The sequence below is a fragment of the Gekko japonicus genome, unplaced genomic scaffold, assembly GCF_001447785.1.
Source record: "Gekko japonicus isolate JY-2015 unplaced genomic scaffold, Gekko_japonicus_V1.1 scaffold3104, whole genome shotgun sequence".
NCBI classification, from domain to species: domain Eukaryota; kingdom Metazoa; phylum Chordata; class Lepidosauria; order Squamata; family Gekkonidae; genus Gekko; species Gekko japonicus.
The window spans coordinates 80,527-102,019 of record NW_015166517.1 but is presented as its reverse complement, the minus strand read 5'-3'; the positions used below and the strand labels follow the sequence as shown (position 1 = coordinate 102,019).

General features: G+C 43.8%; 1 protein-coding gene across 1 annotated transcript in view; it reads right to left on the bottom strand.

Annotated features, from left to right (window-relative positions):
* The window catches only part of IGF2R (insulin like growth factor 2 receptor), a 97,931-nt gene that overhangs the window by 37,040 nt on the left and 39,398 nt on the right, over positions 1–21,493 (bottom strand). The window contains exons 13-27 of the mRNA XM_015412275.1: positions 21,063–21,206; positions 18,431–18,568; positions 17,330–17,474; positions 16,092–16,269; positions 14,484–14,599; positions 12,462–12,624; positions 11,207–11,380; positions 9,409–9,510; positions 8,771–8,872; positions 8,150–8,303; positions 7,113–7,280; positions 5,049–5,192; positions 3,509–3,687; positions 2,052–2,139; positions 962–1,180 (exon numbers count right to left, since the gene is read on the bottom strand). Of these exons, the coding sequence (XP_015267761.1) occupies positions 962–1,180; positions 2,052–2,139; positions 3,509–3,687; positions 5,049–5,192; positions 7,113–7,280; positions 8,150–8,303; positions 8,771–8,872; positions 9,409–9,510; positions 11,207–11,380; positions 12,462–12,624; positions 14,484–14,599; positions 16,092–16,269; positions 17,330–17,474; positions 18,431–18,568; positions 21,063–21,206 (2,214 nt within the window). The remainder of the gene's footprint in view (positions 1–961; positions 1,181–2,051; positions 2,140–3,508; positions 3,688–5,048; positions 5,193–7,112; positions 7,281–8,149; positions 8,304–8,770; positions 8,873–9,408; positions 9,511–11,206; positions 11,381–12,461; positions 12,625–14,483; positions 14,600–16,091; positions 16,270–17,329; positions 17,475–18,430; positions 18,569–21,062; positions 21,207–21,493) is intronic.

The window sequence follows — 21,493 nt, the reverse complement described above, 5'->3', positions numbered from 1 at the left end:
AAGAGCAGGAAGACAGTGAGGAAATAAAGTGCAGGCAGGTTCAACAGTGTTGGGCAGAGAAAACTCTATATGATTAGAGTATTCTGGCAATCAAAGTTGTAGTTATACATTTAATATTTATATTATTGTATGCTTGTGTTTGGAGAAGTGTCACACAGGTCAAACAGTAGTCCTGTGGCTCTTTTGGTTATGGTAATTGTGATGTGGCTTTCACTACAGTACTGTCCTGTGTTAAAGAAACTCCATTCCTAAATACTTAATGAGATTCCCCCCCCCCAAATATTCTGCACCATCCTGATCTGACTTACACTTCTATAAAGGGGATGACTCTAGGCCTAAAAGAAAAATAGTTTCCAAGTGTAAAACCCTGGACCTCAATGTGCCTGAGTAGGCAATGTATTGTACAGTACTTCAAACACTGCAAGCATTCTATAAATGTTAAGTGTTACAAGTCGTGGTGGCCTAGTGTCTAGTATCAAACTAAGATTGGGAAGACCCAGGTTCAAATCCCTGCTGTGAGGATCACCGGGTGATTATGCACCAGCCTATTCACTTCACAGGGTTCTTGTGAGGATAAACTGGGGAGGGCCACATGCTGCTCTGAGCTGCTTAGAGGCTCTAGCTAACTTTACGTTCTGGTGAATACATCCAGCTTCAATCAGGATACATCCAACTGCAAAAGCAACCAAACCCTAAAGTCATTTTTTGGATCTCCACACTTTTCAGTCAAATGGAAGCGGATATGGACCTTGGAGCATGAGACTTTTCCTACACAACAGCTTCCAAGAGGCAACCCCTTTAAAGAGCAATGATACGCGCATAGTGGTTTTAAATTAAAAAGGACAATTTGGCCATTCATTCTGGAAGCCTATATCAGGGCTCTCCGTGTGCCTGTTACCTGCAGAGCTGGCAGCTCTCTATTCACATGACCGATATTCTGTAAATCCCAGGAGGACTTTACCTGCTATTTTTTTAATAGATGGGTTTTGCTTCTTTACTTGACATGATGATACTACATCAGTTTTTTGGGGTGGATCTTTGCACTTCGTTGTTCTCAATCCCTGGCAGATACCGAAGTAGTAGTCATATTCATCAGTGCTTACTTTTATTTCCTTCCCAGAAAGTGGCTTCAGGTCATACACATAACCATACCTTGGATCTTTCACCTGACAATTCTCACCTTTTAAAAAAACGAAAAACAAAAAAGATAAGATACACGGCCACACATAGAACTTAACCCTTACACCTGAATTTACAGCAAAATCTAAACCAGGTCAGCCCACCAACCAGAGACATCAGAATAAACCTATTATTATCACTATTATTATCATTATCACCATTATTACTGGGGGGAGGTTTGGTGTTTTTGCATTTGTGTGTGCGCGTGTGCGCACCTGCACCCATGCCTGGAAGTCATGGCGACCTCTGGAGGCTCCTACTGGGGCATGGAGGACATTCAGAGAAGTGGCTTGATCGCCTGCCTCCATCCTCCCAGCCCTGGTATTCTCTGGAGGTTTTGCATCCAAATACTTGCCAGGGTCAGCTCTGCTTAGCTTCTGAGATCTGACGAAATCAGGCTTGCCTGGGCTATCCAAGTCAGGGCTTATTATTATTATTAAAGATCTATAGCTATTAATTTCATTATGTCATTGTAATTTATGCAATCATTAAAAAGAAGGGGCGGTTTCTGTCGACTCCCCTTCTTTCTGCATACTTCCACTAAGCTGCATGTCATATCACTCCCAGATCCTAAAGAACCGGGGTGGGGTAGGGGTCGGGGGTCAGTTTTCCAATTCCCAACTTCATGCTGTTCCAGGAAGAGCAATTTTGCCTGAATCCATCCCCTCACTGCAGCTACCTGCTCTGTGAAACATTTTGTTCATGAACACCTGGCAACCAGAAGAGGTTCTGAGATATGCCCGGGGGAAGGCAGAGACCAGAAAGGGCTCAATTAAGCAGCACTGTGCATGGTAGGAAACAGAGCACTTCTGCACAAGGGCTTTTAGAGGCACATGTTTTTTGAAAAGCCAACACCAAACACCCATACTTGCCTTCTGCTCTCTGCACAGGACACGCTGCCACGTGCTGCCAGAGAAACACAAACTCACAATCCTCTTCATGTTGGAAGACTGGTGATCCCTACAGCATAAAAATGAGAAGGGGGAGTGGGCCAGTTTTATATATTGACACTTTCAAGCTCAACACATTATCTGCCTATGCAAACACCCTGTAAACCACCTTCCCAGCTTGCCAGTGTTGAGATATACAACTAGCACTCCAGTGTATCCAAATTCCAAGTAGCACAGGGTTGGCAGGAAAACCCAGGAGCCCAAAAGTCGCGGTGTTTGCACATCCTGTAAATGACCCAGCCTGCAACCATTTGGTATGTTGCAGTTTTTGCAGAAATGAATTTTCATAAAGAAGAGAAAGCAGCCAGAGCAGGAATGGCAGCAGCACAGCTCCTTCGGCCAGAGGCACGCCGTTGAGCTGCTGGAACAGAGATCCCATGAGTCATGACAGAGGCAGCCTCCACTTCAACCGTATTGCAAATATCACAACATAGAGCACTTTGGCCCACACGGAAACCTGATCCCCCCCCCCAATGAAGTTGTAAGCTGTAAAGCAGTCCTTAGGTCAACACCATCTCAGTTGGACTGAGCTCAGCTGATATCTGAATGTCCACAGGTGTTGTGTGTTTTTTTTGGGGGGGGGGGAAGAGGATAAAAGGACAAATATCATGGTTAAAGAACTGTTGGATTGGATGGCGGTGCCTTCCTGCAACACAAGGAGACTTTGGCCAATATAAGAGAATGCAGTGATGGCCATGAACACAGATGGCTTAAAAAGACAGAGAGATTTATGGAGGAGAAGTCCATCAATGGCTACTAGCCACGGTGAGTAAAAGGAACCTCCATAGGCAGAAGCAGCAAGCTTCTGAATACCAGTTCCAGAGGTCAACATCAGAGAAAGGCCTTGTTTTCTTGCCCTCCAGAGCAACTGGTAGGGCACTGTCTGGGATTGGATGTGGGGCTAGAGATGGACCATTGTTCTGATCTAGCAGGACTCCTAAGAGTCTCTTCTACTAGTGGAAGAGGCTCTTCTGCTGGAACAAAGTGCTATGAATGGATCCATAGAATCCAGCCCCACATACTTTGCCAGAACCCTATGCATCTGGACGAGCAGCAACAGCATCCTGGAAAGCACCTCAATAGCAAACAATAGTAGCTCCACACACGATGTCTCACTTTCACCCAGGCACGGATGGCCACCAACCCCTTGAGGCTAGAAGGAGACAACCATTCTGAGCAACACATGCAGTTGGTTCATTCATTCTTCTCCCATGAGAAAAGAGATGCTGACCTTCACATACACAGCGAGGTGAAGCTGCAGCTGCAGCAGCGAAGCCAGCCTAAACTGGGGGGTAGACAGACCAGCCCCAACCTTTCAAACTCACTAATTCTGTTCAACCGCACCTATGTATGAGAGGCTGCAGCACATAAAATCTTACCATAGACTGATCGCACTGGAAGATGATTCGTGTTGAGTACCGCTTGTTACCTCTGCATTTGTCCCCATTCAAGTATACAATGCTAAGTGACCCATCTGAGGCTGCTTGAGGACTTATCTGAATCACGCCAAGACTCTGCCCTTTGTCTGCATTCTTCATACAAGCTCCTATTGTACCACCTGCAGCCAAGAGGGAACATTTCAACACCTGGTTTTATGTTTCACTAAAAGTCACACTAATCATTTTAAAGAGGTCAGAAGGACTTTGAAATGCTTTCTGCTCTCTTCAAATCCTGACAAGATAGAGGTGATGCTATAGTTGGTAAGACTGAGGTCTCGGAAGATATTCTGCTTCCCACATTTGATGCGGTTCTTGGTTCAGCTGACCCTTGTTGACTCAACGGAGGCTCTGGGCTAGCATTATGGCTATAGAAGCAACTTAAATTCAGCTGCAAAACATGGTTTCTTTCATCTTCATTGAGCCCAAAGGATAGTTTCCTACCCTGATCTGAGCATGTGAATCCATAACTCTGCAACCTCAAAGTTAACACTATGGTAACGCACTCTACACAGAACTGCCCTTTGAGTCAACCTGCAAGCTTCAACTGGTACAGCTCAATTGCTACTAGGAGTCACATGGAGCATATGTATCTTGAATAAAACTGTTGGTCTCAAAGGTGCCGCTGGACTCAAACTTTGTTCTGCCTATTCGACTGGTTACCACTTAGTCTCTGGGTTCAGTTCAGTGTGCAGGTGGATTAGCTATGAAGTCCTTCACGGACCTGTGGAGTACATTAGGCTGAGTGTGAGTGACTGGCCAAAGTTCACTCAGAGAACTTCACCCTAGAACGGGGTCTCCCAGATCCTGCTCCAACACTCGAACCACTATGCTCAACGGGCTTTATACTATAAGCAATTAGCACCACCTCTACATCCATCAAAAGCCTCAGGAACAGCTCAATTAAATTTCATCAACTAAATAACATTTGAAAGCCGTTATGGCCTAGCCACGAACTACCTAAGAAAATAAGTCCCCTTCACGCTCAGCTGCCTTACCCAAAGCTGTGACACACAAGTAGTTAAACTAATGGAAGCCAGAGAAACTATATATAACACCTCTCTTATACAATAATAGGGCAGAACAGCAGGAGCAGGAGGAGGAGGAGATTGGATTTATACCCCGCCCTTCACTACCCAAAGGTGTCTCAGAGCGGCTTACAATCTCCTTTCCCTTCCCCTCCCCACAACAGACACCCTGTGAGGTGGGTGGGGCTGAGAGAGCTCTGACAGAAACTGCTCTTTTTCAAGAACAGCTGTGCCAGAACAATGGCTTGCCCAAGGTCATCCAGCAGGTGCAAGTCGAGGAGTGGGGAATCAAACCCGGTTCGCCCAGATTAGAGTCTGCGCTCCTAGCCACTACACCAAAAGAGAATACAGCAGAGAGATTTTATAGTGGGGGGGGGGGAGCATGCACATAGCCTGTTGCGCTAGTGGCTTTCTGAACCAATTCTACTACAGAAGTCATAAATTGAGATGCTTACTGGGGCACCCAGGGATGTAGGGAAGAGGTTTACAAACATTCAAATAGAAACTCCTTATTTTTGCATCTTTCGAAGTATCTAGTGCAACCCATGGCTTGCTGTCTTTGCTCAAGTCACTTAGGTCATATTCATTGCCAGCAGAATCTGAAATCCAGGAAACAAAAAAAGCTTGATTAAGCACACTTCATCCAAGTGAATCCCACTTCCATGGATCAGTGATTGAAGAGCAAGATATGATTCTAGTTCTACAAGATTTCATGTTCCTGATGAAGCAGAGTCTAATGAATCGATCACTAGGCCACCAAGAAGCTCATGGCACTAAAGGTGCTGCTTCACACCACTGTCATCAGAGCACCCAGTCCCAAAGGTCTCAAGACTTATTTTTTCCTTCCCTCACTTATGTCCCTGGGAATCCAAAGAACAGGAAGCAAAGGGTAACCATGAATATTAAGGGGCTGGAGCACTTTTCCTAGGAGAACGGGCTGAAGAGTCTTTTCAGTCTGGGAAAGACACCACTAAGAGGAGAGTGATAGAGCTTATAACATGAGGCACAGGGCAGAGAGAGTGGACAGGGAACTTTTTCTCCCTCTCCCCAAATACCAGAATTTGGAGGCATCTGATTTCAGCAGGCAGTAGATTCAGGACAAACAAAAAGAAATGCTTGATTAAAATGTGAACTCTGCTGCCAGAGTATACAGTTAGCTATATTCAGGTAGGATAGGTCTTTCAGCGGCTACTAGAGATGGTAACTAAGGGGAAAGGGAAGAAACATCGGGGCAAGGCCTCTACCCTGCTGGCCCACCAGAGTAACTGGTGGCCCACTGTGTGAGACAGGATGCTGAACTAGATGGGCCACTGGTCTGATCCAGCAGGGCTCTTCTTATGCTCTTAAGAGCAACCAACTGGCAAGGGGCTTTGGGACCCTGACTATGTCAATGGTACAGGTTTACTGTTCCCAGCTATGATCATGGAGTGGAATGAACTTTGGCAAAAGGAAACTACTTGGCTCCCCAAAACACAAGCACCTGGGGTTGACAGTCCAACAACCACCCTGTACAAACTCCAAAAGAACACAATCTCTGCTAGACAGTCCAGTAACCACAAGATACAGGACAAATGTTCCTACTGACACATTATTCAAGCATGGTACAGAATTTAAACACACTTTAGCTTGAAATGCTGAAAGACTTTGACTCTTTCCTTTTCAACACTTCTTCATCTTGGATCCCAAATAAGCAAAGGGCATACTTTAACTTCAGTACCTTGTTACATGTTTTTACTATGGTCAGCTCTTTAGTTTAGGTTGTCAATAAAGCAGAACAATTAAGAATACCTTCTCCCTTTTTTGGAGAAGGTATACACGGCTTTAATGAGTCAAAGTTGGATAAAGCAGAGGGCCACAATTTAATTCCCACTCCCACATTCCCCACACACTTTCACAATCTTTAGTGTGCTCTTTTTGATCTTTAAAGCCCTAAACAGCTTGAATACTTGAAGGACAGCCTCCCACCCATACCAACCTGCCCAAGTTTTAAGATCAATTGTTGAGGCTTCCTGCATGAACCTGCATTATTTGAGGTTAGGTTGCAGGGACTCATGGGAGGGCTTTCTTGAGTGGCACCCTCCAGGTGTGGAGCTCCCTCAACAGAAGGTGAGACTGGCATAGTCTTTTCAGGCCTGTAGCAGGAGATGAAAGACCTCCTTGCTCCAGAAGACCTTTCAACTGATTTACTTGTCTATTGTTTTACTGATCAGTGCTGTTTTAGTTGTTGGCTGTTGATAATTTATTATTCTCTTTTGTGCCATTTAAAGATTTTTAAATTGGGTATTTCAATGCAAGGCAGAAACACAGAAAAGGGAAGAAGGTGGAAAAAAAGGTTTATAAAGCATAACTGACTCCCAAATTAAACAAGCTAACCTTTTTATAATACAACACAAACTTTAAGAGTCTAATGCCGGTTAGTTATGCAACCTCCCAGCTGTGTGCTTAGTTAAAAGTGTATGATCTGCATAGTGTGCTAAAATATAGAATCCCAGGGAATCTCCCTACTTCAATTTACTTACCAGTAACCTGACAGTCTACTGGAGCAGGTGGGCAGGCCAAGGCTGTATGAAACTCAAAATAGATATTGGTGAAGTTTTGTGCAGAATTCATTTCTTCATGCACAAATTTGAGTTCTCCGGGGTAGGATTCATTGCAGATAAAGTTCACAGTAAAACGGTCAGCTGGTCCTGAAGAGTGAAACCGTTCCAAATCAAGATATCAAACAGTCGCTTCTAAATTTAAAAAGCCTTTACACCCCTTTAAAATCATGCACATTTGTCACCCACATTCCTATTCTCATGACACTTCAGCACTGTAATGGACCCCCCCATGCAGCCTCCAGAACAAGCTCTAGTGCTAAACGAGTGACCAAAATGAACACTGAATATATAGCAGCATAATTGCCCCTCAGTGCTCCCAGTACCTCCCCACCAGTGTTCCCTCTAAGCTGAGTTAGTGTGAGCTAGCTCACAGTTTTTTAGCCTCTGGCTCACACATTTTTGTCTTAGCTCAGGAAGGGATGGCTCCAGAGCAAACTAATTTATGCAGCAGCCAAAGCTGCTGCTCACAACTTTAATGCCAGGAGCTCACAAAGTAGAATTTTTGCTCACAGGGCTCCATAGCTTTGAGGGGACATTGCTCCCCACCATGGTCAAAACCACTCAAATCAAAAGGGAAGGCAGCTGTGGAACTCCTGAGGCTCATTACCTAAAGCCAACAAAAATTAAGAGCTGGTGCACCCTTCTTCAATTTAAGTACAGCTTATAAAGCTGCACAGTTTCAATGAGAACCCCCAGAATCAGCAAGAGTCACTGCATATCTTTATGGTCAGATGAAGATATTAAAATTGGAAGAAGACCACGTATGGTGCTCCACGCTGCTTGGAGGCAGGGCAGGTGTAACAGTAATGTATTATAACAGTGGCCACCTGCTCCCAACCTAACCTTCTCTAGATATGACAGCCGGCATAATGAAAGCTACAAATCCTAGCACTGCAGCCTAGGTCACTAGTAGCCAACAAAAATAAAGCAGACCAATGTGATTCTAAGGTAATTACCAGTGTAAGTAAGTGTCAGAGATCCTTCTGTTGATAGTTGAAGGGTTTTATTCAGTTTCACCAAATGAACGTGTTTCAGATCATGCGTTTCACACCCAGCAGCTGGACTACCGTCAACGGTCCCACAAACATTCGCAGGTCCACAAATATTTAACTAAGAGATTCAACATATAGTACTTATTAGTTGCTCTGATGACTCTTAGAAGCTCTGGCCTCTTGATTACAGACTATTCTTATTCATTCAGTTATTCTTTGTGCACTAGCCTCATCTTGTGTGTTGTTGCTAGTACAATGGCAGGGCAACTTTCAGGGCCCCCCACCCCACGACATAAATGTGCATTATGTAAGTTCTACATTTGCCAGCAAGATTTAAAAGTCTCATAGAATTCTGCCTGCATTTCTTTTTAAGCTTCATCAGTCTTTCCCTCTATTCATCTGGTGCTTAGTGATCATCAACTCAACTGAAAGTTCTTTTCATGAACATGGAAGAAGAGAACTTAATGCTTTCTATTTCTGCTAGAGAGCTGCTGTTCAATTACTCATTATACAGCAGAAGGGTATAAATCTTGGCAATATACAACTCTATACTTGGAAAAGGAAACAAGAAAAGAACACGATTACCAAGTATGCCTTCTCAAAGCCCATGGTAAGATATCCATTTTCTGAAGCTAATGGTTCCAGGTTAAACTCAAAGCCACTGTTGGGATCTTTTACAGAACAACTCTGCAAAATAATCATAAATTACAAAAGGTCAAACAGGTAGAGAACAGATGTAATCAAAACTTAAATATCTAAGGTACTTTCACATTTGAAGCAGACAGGTAAAGGGAGGAGATACCTTCCATATTCGTCAGGTTACAGATAACGCAATCCTGTGCCGAGTTATTCCACTTAAAGTCCACTGAATCAACTGTAGTAACACTGTACAAGACCAATTTTAGGCTACCTTCAAAGTAGATTATATGGATGGATTGTTGCTACTTTAGAACTCAGTAGAATGCAATATAAACAGGATTACTGGGACCTACAGAAGTTAATTCCCTACAGACAGGGAGAAAGAAAGTGCCTTGAAGTTACGGCCAGTTCTCCTTGCAACTGCAGATGTCGAAGACTATAAGTTTACTTTCCTCCAAAATGTGGTAGTATCAACTCCAAAGTAAACATGTATGGGATTTGGACAGTAAGGACCATAGATTATCTAAGCACATGCAATATGTCCAAGAGTTACAAGATCGTCTGTTACAGTCTCTGCTTCTCACCTGAGAGTCTCCTTCTGTTATTGCAACTGGACAAGCAGCTTCAGTTTCCCACAGAAACGTTGCAACACATTCTTTAATCTCCAAGAAACTTGGGCTGCTACTCTGGAAATACACGTGACAAGTAAGTCAAGGCAAGCAGCGCTCAGAACAAACCAGCTTCACAAGGACCACACAAACTTAATATAAGTTTGCTGCAATTTCTGATGATATATCATTCTGAAACATGTTTTCAGCTGCTGGTGTTGTAGCTTTTTAAGAAGGGTATCTTTTCCACCTCAATGCCCTTTTGATACTTTACAGAATGTCAACATTTATGCAAAACAGCTACACAAACACGTTCACATGATGCAGGTTATGTTCCTTATAACATGCAATATTCCGTTTTTGGATGTTAAAATGCTGAACGTACAAGTTGAGTGGGGTAAATAAGATTTCACCTGATCAAAAACTGGCATTCAGTATATAGTGTATATTCCACATAACCCAGCCTGATTTCATTGGGCAGCCATTTTAAATGGACAAGCTGTAGTATCTCTTCAAGCAAACTTTAAGGAGAAATGGGTGAGCTTAGCTCTTCTTTAGAACTGGATTCTGACAAACCAAGCTATTTACTAAAAAATTGGCAAGTACTTTTATCCCAAGTTTGATTTTGAGCTCAGAACACTATGGCACATCTCATGGTGACATAGGCGGACTGCCATAAAGCTCTAGGGGACTCCTTTTGCCCTTGAATCTCCATTCTCCCACCTCAACTTACCTGCACTGCTGCAAAAAAATGATGCAGCAGTACCAACAGGCAACTGAGGGGAGGGAAATTCTTGCTGCCTCTTTTCTTCTTCTCTTCCTTCTCCCAACAAAGCAACTGGACATGAAGTGTCCATTGCACCCAGTACACTCTGGGAACTACAGACACCAGCATGCATCACAGGCTCCTGATGCATTCTGGAAAGTGGGCTCGAATTTAGGATCAATTTAATTTAATCTGAAACTTGATTTCTGAACCAGGAAATTCCTCTCCTCTCAGCTTATAAATATTCTGTCTGAGGTACTTGGCCAGCAACTAGTCTCCCGCCCAAAGAAAGCCACTACGAAAATGGAGGGGAAGGACATAACCACAATTCCAGAGGACAGCTGCCAAATCCCATTTTGCATAATGAGTAATTTTCAAGTTATATAATTGGGGGGGGCACAAAGTTCCAAGGAGTGAGGAAATCCAGAGGCAGGTGGTTCTTTCATTTCCCACTAGCTACACCCTGGGTAGACTGAATGTCCCTGATAGCATAACCTGGCTGATCCACCCCATCCCCCACCTCAGAAAAGCAGAAAAGTCTGCTGCTTGTCCCTTTGCTTCCAATTAAGAGGGTGACCAACAACGGCTTATCTTTAGCACACAGGCAAGGCTTGCCTAAAATCTGAGATTTGTTTAAAATAAAGGAGTCTACATCACATGAACACTTTTGCAAAAAAACTGTACTAAGGTGAATTACTACAGTTTAGTTTCCCCTGCCTTTCCAGTACATACCAAGGAGAGCCTGGATAAAAGCCCAGTAACTACTAGCATCCCATCCAAAACTAGGTTTACCAGGAAATGCTTCATCCAAGTCAATTCCTACAGGCTCTATCATACTACAACCATCAGCACCGATGAGCCAAATGCACAGCATTTTTCAACTATGAAAGGCGCAGTACTAAGGTCTCTCTGTATTACAGGTCCAAATCACATCAAGCGCGATTCCAGAAAGATCAGATGACCTACAAAGTCACAGTAAGAGGAGAAAGAAGTTGTCCAGCCACTTACAGTAGTACCCTTGGAGCAGATGAGATGGATTAGGCTTGTGAAAGGCACTGCCTTGTCTTCGCCACACAAAGATCCATTGGTGTAGTTTAGGAGGATTCTTCCAGGCCCTTCAATAACTGGCCCGTGACTGGCAATTCCAAGGCTGCTGATGGAGGTGATTTCTGAGGAACCAGTCTGGAGTGGATATATAAAGCACAGAGAGCGTTTTCAGAGGAGAAAAAGGGCTGTTCTAAGCCATGCTGTAAGGAGTAGCTGAGATTAAAGTAAATTAATACCGTAACGGTATTTCAAATCTAGAGCATGCAGTTCAAAAGCACTGGCCAAAAAAGAAAGAGGCCTGCAGACTGGTGATAAATGAGACACACTTAGGAACAAAAGAAGGGAGAATGAAGGAAAGTATTCTTTTCAACACAGGCAAAGTTGAAGATGGATACAGTAATACACACAGAGATATAAGAAAAAGAAGACAAAACTGAGCAGATGCTGAAGACAAGGTGCTTAACAAAAAAAGGGGGTAAATGAAACAGAACGATCAAGTGAAGGTATGAGAAGATCCAGAGCCTTACACATAAGTAGTAGCAATATATTCAATATGAACAGACAAAGTAGAGACAAACCAATTGTATAAGCAGTATCTCCTCCAAAAGTAGACAACAAGAACAACCCACGAATCATCACACCACATCTACTCCCATTTCTTCAGAGATCACAATCTCTATGCTTAAACTTGCTTATCAGTCAAACGGAGGACAAAGCTGACGAAACGGGGGATTCCAGGGAGGCAGCAATGTTAATTTGCTGAAGCAAACACAGATAGGAGTCTTATGACACCTTAAAACCAATTAAATTTTATTCCTGAACCACTCTTTATAGACTAGAGCCCAATAGAGTCCAATTGCTCCATAAGACGTGTGTGTGTGAAACAAGAGGTCTTTTGAACCCCCCCACACACACACACACCTAGGGCAGCTGTACTGTTGCCAGCAATTAACACCCTCCAGGTATTTAGCATCCACAAAAAAATAACTAAACTTCGTTTGCTATGGGGGCAATGAATAGGAAATTCTATTTCCAGGGTGGGCGCTGCTTCCAGTACAATACTGAGAAATGATCTTAGATAAATCCCTACAATATTTCAAAATAAAGGATGATACCGGAAGGATGTGCAATTGAAGTATGAATATCTGGTTCTCTAACATTGGGGATTCTTTGCAAAAATTGATTGCCTTTTTACCATTAGCATGGAGATACTCACAGCAACGTTCTTGTATGTCATTTCACAGACTGATGCCCGTCTGTCACAGCCTGGGACAGGGTTCAATGGACGGCAGATATTTATGTAATATTTTTTGCGTGAGCCCTCTTCTGAGTTGTCCATGGCAAACCAGTTTTCCTTTCTGTCTCCATACAATGATAAACTGAAATTTGCAAATATACAGGTTGATTTTGGTTCAGAACAAAGAGTTCAATTAGCAAAAAGATTCACTGAGAAGTAGCACAGCACTTGCTCACTGCTCCATTTGTGCCTCTTCTGGTAACAAACATGCTAAGAATATTACAAGTTAGGCCAGACAGAGACTTATGTTTGACTATGTAGTAGTGAAGGTGCAACAACCTCCATCTCATCAGAACACGGCAAGTCCAAGTATACTCATGATTTCTACAACTAGAAGCCCAACACAAACAATCATTAGGAATGGCAAATGGAAACAATCTTTATGTACTTAATACACCAATGTGTTTATGTATGTTATAATGTTACGAAGGCAAAACCTAATAAAATATGTTGTAAAAAAAAAAAAAAAAAAAAAGGAATGGCAAATGGGGTTCAGTGTGGCCAAGTGCAAAGTAATGCATATTGGGGCCAAAAATCCTAACTATAAATACACTTTGATGGGGTCTGAACTGGCAGAGACTGATCAAGAGAGAGATCTTGGAGTTGTAGTAGATAACTCACTGAAAATGTCGAGACAGTGTGTGACCGCAATAAAAAAGGCCAAAACTATGCTGGGGATTATTAGGAAGGGAATTGAAAACAAATCAACCAGTATCATAATTCCCCTGTATAAATAAGTGGTGCAACCTTATTTGGAATACTGTGTGCAATTCTGGTCACCACACCTCAGAAACATAAGAACATAAGAACAAGAGACGCCAATGTTGGATCAGGCCAAAGGCCCATACAGTCCAACACTCTGTATCACACAGTGGCCAGAAATACCAGTGCCATCAGGAGGTCCACCAGTGGGGCCAGGACATTAGAAGCCCTCCCACTGTTGACCCCCCCAAGAAAGGATATTATAGCATTGGAAAAAGTGCAGAAAAGGGCAACTAGAATGATAAAAAAGTTGGAACACTTTCCCTATGAAGAAAAATTAAAGAGCTTGGGGCTCTTTAGCTTGGAGAAACTACCGCTGAGGGGTGACATGATAGAGGTTCACAAGATTATGTATGGGGTAGAGCAGGTACAGAAATAAGTACTTTTCTCCCTTTCTCACAATACAAGAACTCATGGGCACTCAATGAAATTGCTGAGCAGTCAGGTTAGAATGGGTAAAAGGAAATACTTCTTCACCCAAAGAGTGATTAACACATGGAATTCACTGCCACAGAAGATGGTGGCAGCTACAAGCATGGACAGCTTCAAGAGGAAATTGGATAAACATATGGAGCAGAGGTCCACCAGTGGCTATTAGCCACAAGGTATAGATAGGAACTCAGTCTGGGGTGAATGATGCATTGTATTCTTGGTGCTTGGGGAGGCAACAGTGGGAGGGCTTCTAGTGTCCTGGCCCCACTGCTGGACCTCCTGATGGCATCTGATATTTTTGGCCACTGTGTGACAGAGTGTTGGACTGGATGGGCCATTGGCCTGATCCAACATTGGCTTCTCTTATGTTCTTCATATGCCGCCCCCCCCCCATGAACCAGTTGTTTCAAACTTGTGGGAAACGGAGAAAGAATGAGTGGCATGCATCCAGCTACACAATCCTGAAAACTTATATGCACCAAAGACTCCAGAAGGCAGCGCTGTGATTTCTGCCAATTGCCCTCTATGCTGTTTGAGGGTCCACTGACCACCAGGAGATAAATTTCAGTCAGCTCAGAGACCTGCAGCAGCAAGAGGAAGCAGGGAAAGTACAGCTCCACAAGGTCAGTGAATCCTTGCGCACATGCCAGCATTAAGTCCAAAACATTATTTGGACAGCAAGAACTCATGAACCAAGCACTTACATCTACATTTTAAGTCTTACGCACATAATCCTTTGTTGTTTACCTTGAAAGATCGTACTGCTCCATGGTTTGTGTATCTATGACAACACATTCTATGGGTATTTCTGGACAGGCATAGCTGGTGTACCACTTGAAGTTATATGTGAAATTGTCTTCCTCCTAAATTACCATGACCACACAGTACCAAAAAACAACATATATAATTAGCAAAGCTGAAAAACAAATACACAGGAGATTGGATCCTGCCTAAACTCCCAGGAGCGCAAGGAGAGGAGAGATTTTTAGTAGCCTCCCCACCTCCTATTCCTCCCCAAGGCTATTCCTTAGGGTCACCCCCCCCCCAGAGCAGCATTTTACAGTATGTCTTGGGTTGCTGTGGGAGGAAGAAATTGGTGAACACTGCCCTCCCCACCTTGCACCTGTAGAAATCTAGGCAGGACCTCAACCCTAGGGCTCATAAAGAGAAGGTGCAAGCTTCAATATAAAACATGTCGTTCCGTTCTCATGTGAGGGTCAGCTTTAACTCTCAGAAAGTGGAATCCAGAGAGTCCACTGGAATCCAATGATACCCTCATCCTTCTAAACTAGTAGTACCCATTCAGAAGTTTGCAAAGAGCCACATTCATAACCAACATCAATCAAAAGATCCACATTTACTTCCATCCCTGGCATGAAGACTGCACCTTAAGGAGGTATGCAGCTTACCCATTCCTGGCAGCAGCTGTTTCAAGGTGGGAAGGGAACTACCTGCCAGCCGCATGCCCCAACAGGCAATGGGGCAGGTCCCAGACTTGGAAACAGCGCTCAGAAGTGGCACGGGTGGCTCCCATGCCACTTCGTATCACTGTTACAGATAATGCCATATTGTATTTCCTAACTTAACACTGTCGAAAATTATTTATATGTCTGTATCTCTATGCAGCCCATCACAGGAATGCAAACTGACTGATCAAGTCTATCGCAAGACTACTTTATAGCAAATGAATGCGGGTTGTGGTGTGCCTTTCATCCAGAGAAATAAGCACACCACAGAAATCTAGAAGGACAACCTCAGGCAAAGAATCTGGAGACATGAAGCCCAACCTCTTCAGCAGTGGTAAAGGTAAAGGTTTCTCTTGCTCGAAAGCCAGTCGAGTCCTACTCTAGGGTTGCGGTGCTCATCTCCGTTTCCAAGCCGAAGAGCCAGTGCTGTCCAAAGACATTTCCACGATCATGTGGCCGGCATGACTAAACGCCGAGGCACATGGCATGCTGTTACCTTCCCACTGAAGCTGCACCTATTTATCTACTTGCAATTTATTGCTTTCGAACTGCTGGGTTGGCAGGAGCTGGGACCAGAGACGGGAGCTCACTCCATCATATGGCACTCGGGTCTCAAGCTGCTGAACTACCGACCTCACAGTCTGCAGTTCAGCATCTTAACCACTTGAGCCACTGCAGTCCTGCTACCCCACTGAAATTATTCTTGTGGGGGTTTGGGTCTCCACTGAATTGGCTATTAGAGGCTTAACAAAGGATCTGTCTCTACAGTTTTCACCTGCAGGTTTTTGTTTTTTAAAAAGTTGTAGATTGCCTTGAGACCTGTTAGTAGTTGGCTGAACATAAATATTCCAATCCAATGAAGATCAGATAATCCATGTTCAACTCTTACCTGGTATTCAGGCTGACCTACGCCTGCCTCACGATCACACAAGAAAGTTATGTGGGTAGACCGATGTGTGTGCTCCTGATTATTATAGATTGTGCCATTTTTGTAGTCCAGCTGAATCATTCCATCATAGTAGGAGAGCTCAGAACTGGGAACTCCCAGACTCCATTTACCTTCGCCACTGAAAGTAAACAGAAATATAACTTCATTGATTTCTTACAGAAGCGAGAGCCAGCATGGTGTGGTGGTTAAGCGTGGTAGACTCTAATCTGGAGAACCAGGTTCAGTTCTGCACTCCTCCGCATGAAGCCAGCTGGGTGACCTTGGGTCAGTCACAGCTCTCTCACTTAGGCACCCCCCCCAATAAGTCTTGCTCACCACCTAGGGGTGCATACTGCTAGAAGAGCTAGAATTTAAGGCTGCCAGACAATCTTAGGCTCTCCTGGCTATACTACACAGAATGTGATACGATGATAATTGTTATTAATTATCATTATTATGCTTAACAGAAGCAGTCCCAATTAGGATGCCCTGTTCCACTGACAGAGAAACAGTTGCCTGTGCACCACTACTAGAATAGGGCAAGTCCTGCACTGCTGCAGAGCCAGTAAACAGCCCATGAGATATTAGATTAGAGTTCACTGTTCCTACTGAACTGGATTCACACACCACTGGGAAGGGACAGAGGTATGACATCTGTCATATAGCTGGCATTCAGAGGCTGCATCCCACCCAGTAACTACACTTCAGCACCGACGACAGTTTTAAAAAGTAAACAACAAGAGTCACATTCTCCAGAAGGAAATGTTTCTTAAAAGCGTTCTCCCACTGTAGAAATGTAATGTAATGTTAAAGATCCAGACTGCTCCTAAATTGGACCTGGGCAGCTAAGGGGGTTTTAGACTTGCAGTTTTCGGATAGCACCCCACCTTCTAAGGCTACAAGGCAGTTTTCCCAAGGCATTGAGGGGAAGATCTTCTGTTACATCCACCTGGCCGAGTGCAAATCCTTTGGCTTCCCCTAATTAACTCTTTGCACCCCAGCTACTCTTTCTATATGTTCTTTTAAACAGTCTTCGTCTTATGCCGTTTGGGAACACATGATCCGAAGCATCTTTACTCAGAAGCTAGTCCCACTGGAGTCAGTGACTGAGCCGGCTTACGCTCACGGCCTTAGTTCTCGCAACACTGACTCCTTCGCACATACGCACTAGGCAAGCAAAGGCATAAATAAAACCTTACCTTCGCTTTACTTGGCACGCTGCTGAATTTTGTCCGCAGAGCACGTCTGGCACAGCGCCACAAATATTGATATGAAAGCTATAATCACTCGTATTTACTTCATAGCTCTTATCCGTCATCAGGGGTGATAAGTCAAATGAAAATCCTACAATTAAACAATTATAAACATTGTTTATAAGCTGTATGCATGCACTCCCCCCCCCATCAAGCCGCACAGTTTCACAAGAGGTAATATACACCTCTGCAATTTGATAAGACTCCATGACTACATTCAGAATCATTTCAAGCCTTGGTGTTCTTGAGCTTGCATGCTTCTTTCCCAGCCCCCTCCTGCTCTCACGGAGCACAACTGAAATCTTCTGGACCTGGGAAGCCTTGAAGCGTGGATCTGTTGTGACATTCGAATGCTGGTGCCTGGGTAAATCGGAGTTTTCCTCCCACACAGATGGGTTCATAAGGAGAAAGCAAACTCCCATTTGCCCAGGTACCTGTAAGTTGGAGGATATCAGAGCCCATTGGAACCTGGTTTGTGTGTGTGCATGTGCGTGCACATGCATGCACAAAAGGTGCCGTCAAGCCAGGCCTTCCCATAGGAGGAATTTATCAGGAAAGGAGAACGTGAACGAACAGTTTGTGCGCACCATGGACAGAAGTTTCTCCTGTCAGAGTGTGGCCCATGAATTACAGTGGTGCCATTTCCATTAAGATGTCTGTTCTGTTTGCTTTATTAAAACATATACACATTAGATACACTTACCAATATTTCTGCATTTAATAAAAAGACTACGTTTTCAGCACCCAGTCAGACTTAGCAAAATACTGAAAGATGGTGTTTGCCAGACTGCACGGTTAGCTATGCATGATCAGCCATTCACTTACGTTCAGTATCAAAAACAATGAGCACCTGAGCACAGTGCTGCATAGGTTTGGTTTGGTTTAGTTTAGTTGAGCAGGTAAATACAGTTCAGATTCAGCTCAAATTTTTTAAAAGCTGGAAGCTACTACGGCTGAGAAACAGAAGATGAAAAAAGCAATTGAGGGTTTTAGCACACAAGGGAGTCAATACAGATCCAGAAGTATTATGGTAGACTGAATATTTACCTGCTTGCGAGTCAGACACCCTGCAGTTGTCACCTTTTGTTTTAGACAGGACACAGGCAGCAGCAGTATGCCATTCAAACTTATACAAGCACTCATCATACTCGGAGTTCACCAAAACAGGAGCACTTTCCAGATCACCTGGAAACAAAACAGCAAGGTAATACTGAACTGAACAACCCTGTTTATTTGCAAAAAGCTAGCTGGGGGGCGGGGGGGCTGCCCTCTTTAATTTTGCACTCAACAGACCTTTTGATAGTTTGCTTCAATAAGTGCCTGTTTAATTTCAAGAGAGCTGACCGTTTACATTACTTGAGAACAGACACTTCCCCCCCTTGCCTCCAACAATAAATACATTTGCGAGTCAAGTCCTGTAGTATTGCCTACTCAGTTTCTTCTCAAGAGGAGAGCCCTAACTCTTAAGTCTCTCATCATGTACGATCTGCATCATTCATGGTCCTCTTTCTCTTGCCTCTAATAATGTAATTTCACTAAGGTGGAGCAGCCAGAACACTATACTACTTGCGGTACGGATTTCCAGGAGGATCTACAGTTTGACAGTAAGTTTATGCAGGCTACGTGCTGCCCGATAAAACCTACGGCTCAGTAGTCTGCCACATTCTGCTATTCCCAGAATAAACGGATGTCGAGGACCCAAGCCTGGGTCCCTCTGAGCCACTACCCCATGGACAAGCAAGCAGCACTCAGGGTTGCAGGTTCTCAAGGCTACAGGCACACAAGAAACCAAATCTTGATAAAATATATGAAGGTTTATTAAGTATTTAAAGAATAAGATAATTACTCGGCAACACAGTCTCTGTGGTCTTGCAGCAAGAAAATGAGAAAGCTAACTTTTCTAATACTTCAGTACCTCGTATTAGATGGCACACCTTTTGAATATCAAAGTCCAAGCCAGAGGTTCAAGCACTGTCTATGTAGCTGTCCATTGCAATGAAGCTTGGCATAGTCAGAGCCACTGTCCTGTGGAATCCTAAAGTCAGCATGGCTTCCCTCCTGTCTATGGTTTAATTATAGTCTCTTGCCATCTGGCGTCAGGTGTTCTTTCAAACCCAATGAGGGCGCTTGCTTGCTGGAACTCTCTAGAAGATTACGACACCGCTCCTGTCTCCCCCCTTCCATTGAGTTACAAAACTGAACACAGTTTCCCATGATGAGCCAACTACCACATTCATGAATCCACCATCCAGGGATGGTGTAGGCAGGGAGGCCCAGTTATGGAGACCTGCAAGCCAGAGCAGGCCTGCTAATATTCACATTAACCCTTGGGAGGAAATCAGGGTGCTTTGCCTCACAACTGATCAAGATGAAAAAAAAAAAGGACAAGACTCCTAAAGAGAACTATTGAAAAAGCAGAGACAGAAAGCCAGGTTGGTAGAGAGGTTAGGATTGTGTTCAAATTCTTATATAGTCATGAAACTTCCTGGGTACTTTTTGACCATTTATTCTCAGTGTAACTCATCTCACAGTGCTGTTGTAAACACAGCCTCAAACACTCTCAATGACTGTGCTGTGGAGAAGATGGTCACAGAACCTACCAGGGGAGAGGCATCCTGGATTTGGTCCTAAGTAATGCCCAAGACCTGGTGAGAGATGTAAAAGTGATTGCACCGCTTGGGAACAGTGAACATAATGTTATTGAGTTCAACACTTGTATAAATAGGGAGGTGCCCTAAAAGACTGACACAGCTACTTTTAACTTTAAAAGGGGTAACTCCTCCTAGAAGCTCAGGAAAAAATATATACCACAGGTTAGGAGATGGTGGCAGCTTCAAGCATGGATATCTTCAAGAGGGAATTAGATAAACATATGGAGCAGAGGTCCATCAGTGGCCATTAGCCTCAAGGTACAGATAGGAACTCTCAGTCTGGGGCAAGTGATGCACTGTATTCTTGGTGCTTGCGGGGGGGGGGGGGGCAACAGTGAGAGGGCTTCTAGGGTCCTGCCCCCCCTGCTGGACCTCCTGATGGCACCTGGTATTTTTGGCCACTGTGTGACAGATGTTGGACTGGATGGGCCATTGGCCTGGTCCAACACTGGCTTCTCTTATGTTCTTATGCCACCAAAGAACTTTAGGAGTGTAGTATAATGAATCCTTCTTCTGAGTTTTGCTCTGAGACCTCTTATCATGAGACATTTCATGCTAAACTTTCTGTTAAGTCAGAGGTGATACGGAAGCATTCTGGAATCCAGATCCACGCCTCCTGTTCACATTTTTGGGGATATCAGTCCACGCAAGGCACAGAACAGTAGTTAACAACCACATAGGCTACACCCTCATGCCAACCTGCCATACTCCCTTGCTTGTATGAGCAGAAGAGGCTACCACACAGCAATGTATAAGAGAGAGAAGAGCATTTTAACATATAGATCTACCACCATAATTGAAACAGGACCTGAGACAGAGGCTCTACCATGCTTAGGGTAGTGCATGGGCTCCACACCAAGTTACATGAGTGGTCTTTTTCATATGAAGGAAGCTGGTCAGACCCCTGGACCTTAATGCTACTGGTTTCACTACTTTTCAAAACTTTGGACTTAGCTGTTCAAGACTGTAGGAGACAGACCTTTGTTTTAACCAGCCACTTAAAACATACACACACAGGACTCACTCACCTGGCTTGCATATAAGGGATATCCTGGTTTCAATTTTCCTGTTTTGCCCACAGGAATCGCCATTGGAATAGACAAGCTGAATAGACTCTTCGACTTTTGTGGGAGGTGACATGAATGTCCCAAGGTTTTTTGCACCATTTTTTCCTAAAGCCACACACAAAAGAAATACAGACATCTGCTTCAGTGGAAAGTCTTATGGAAACTGAAATAGGAAGCTTAGAGTAAGTCCCCTCCAAGAACATGAAAAAATAAAACCTTGTAGAGAAAGACCAATTCAGGCAAAGAGAGAGATCCTTTCTAAGAATTATTTTAAAATCAATTAAAACTCATTCTATGTGTTCATCTGTTGAGGATAGAGAGCAATCCACAATATAATGAGAACAAAGAGGGGGGGAGGACATTCTAAACACCAGCTAGCTGATTTAACAGAC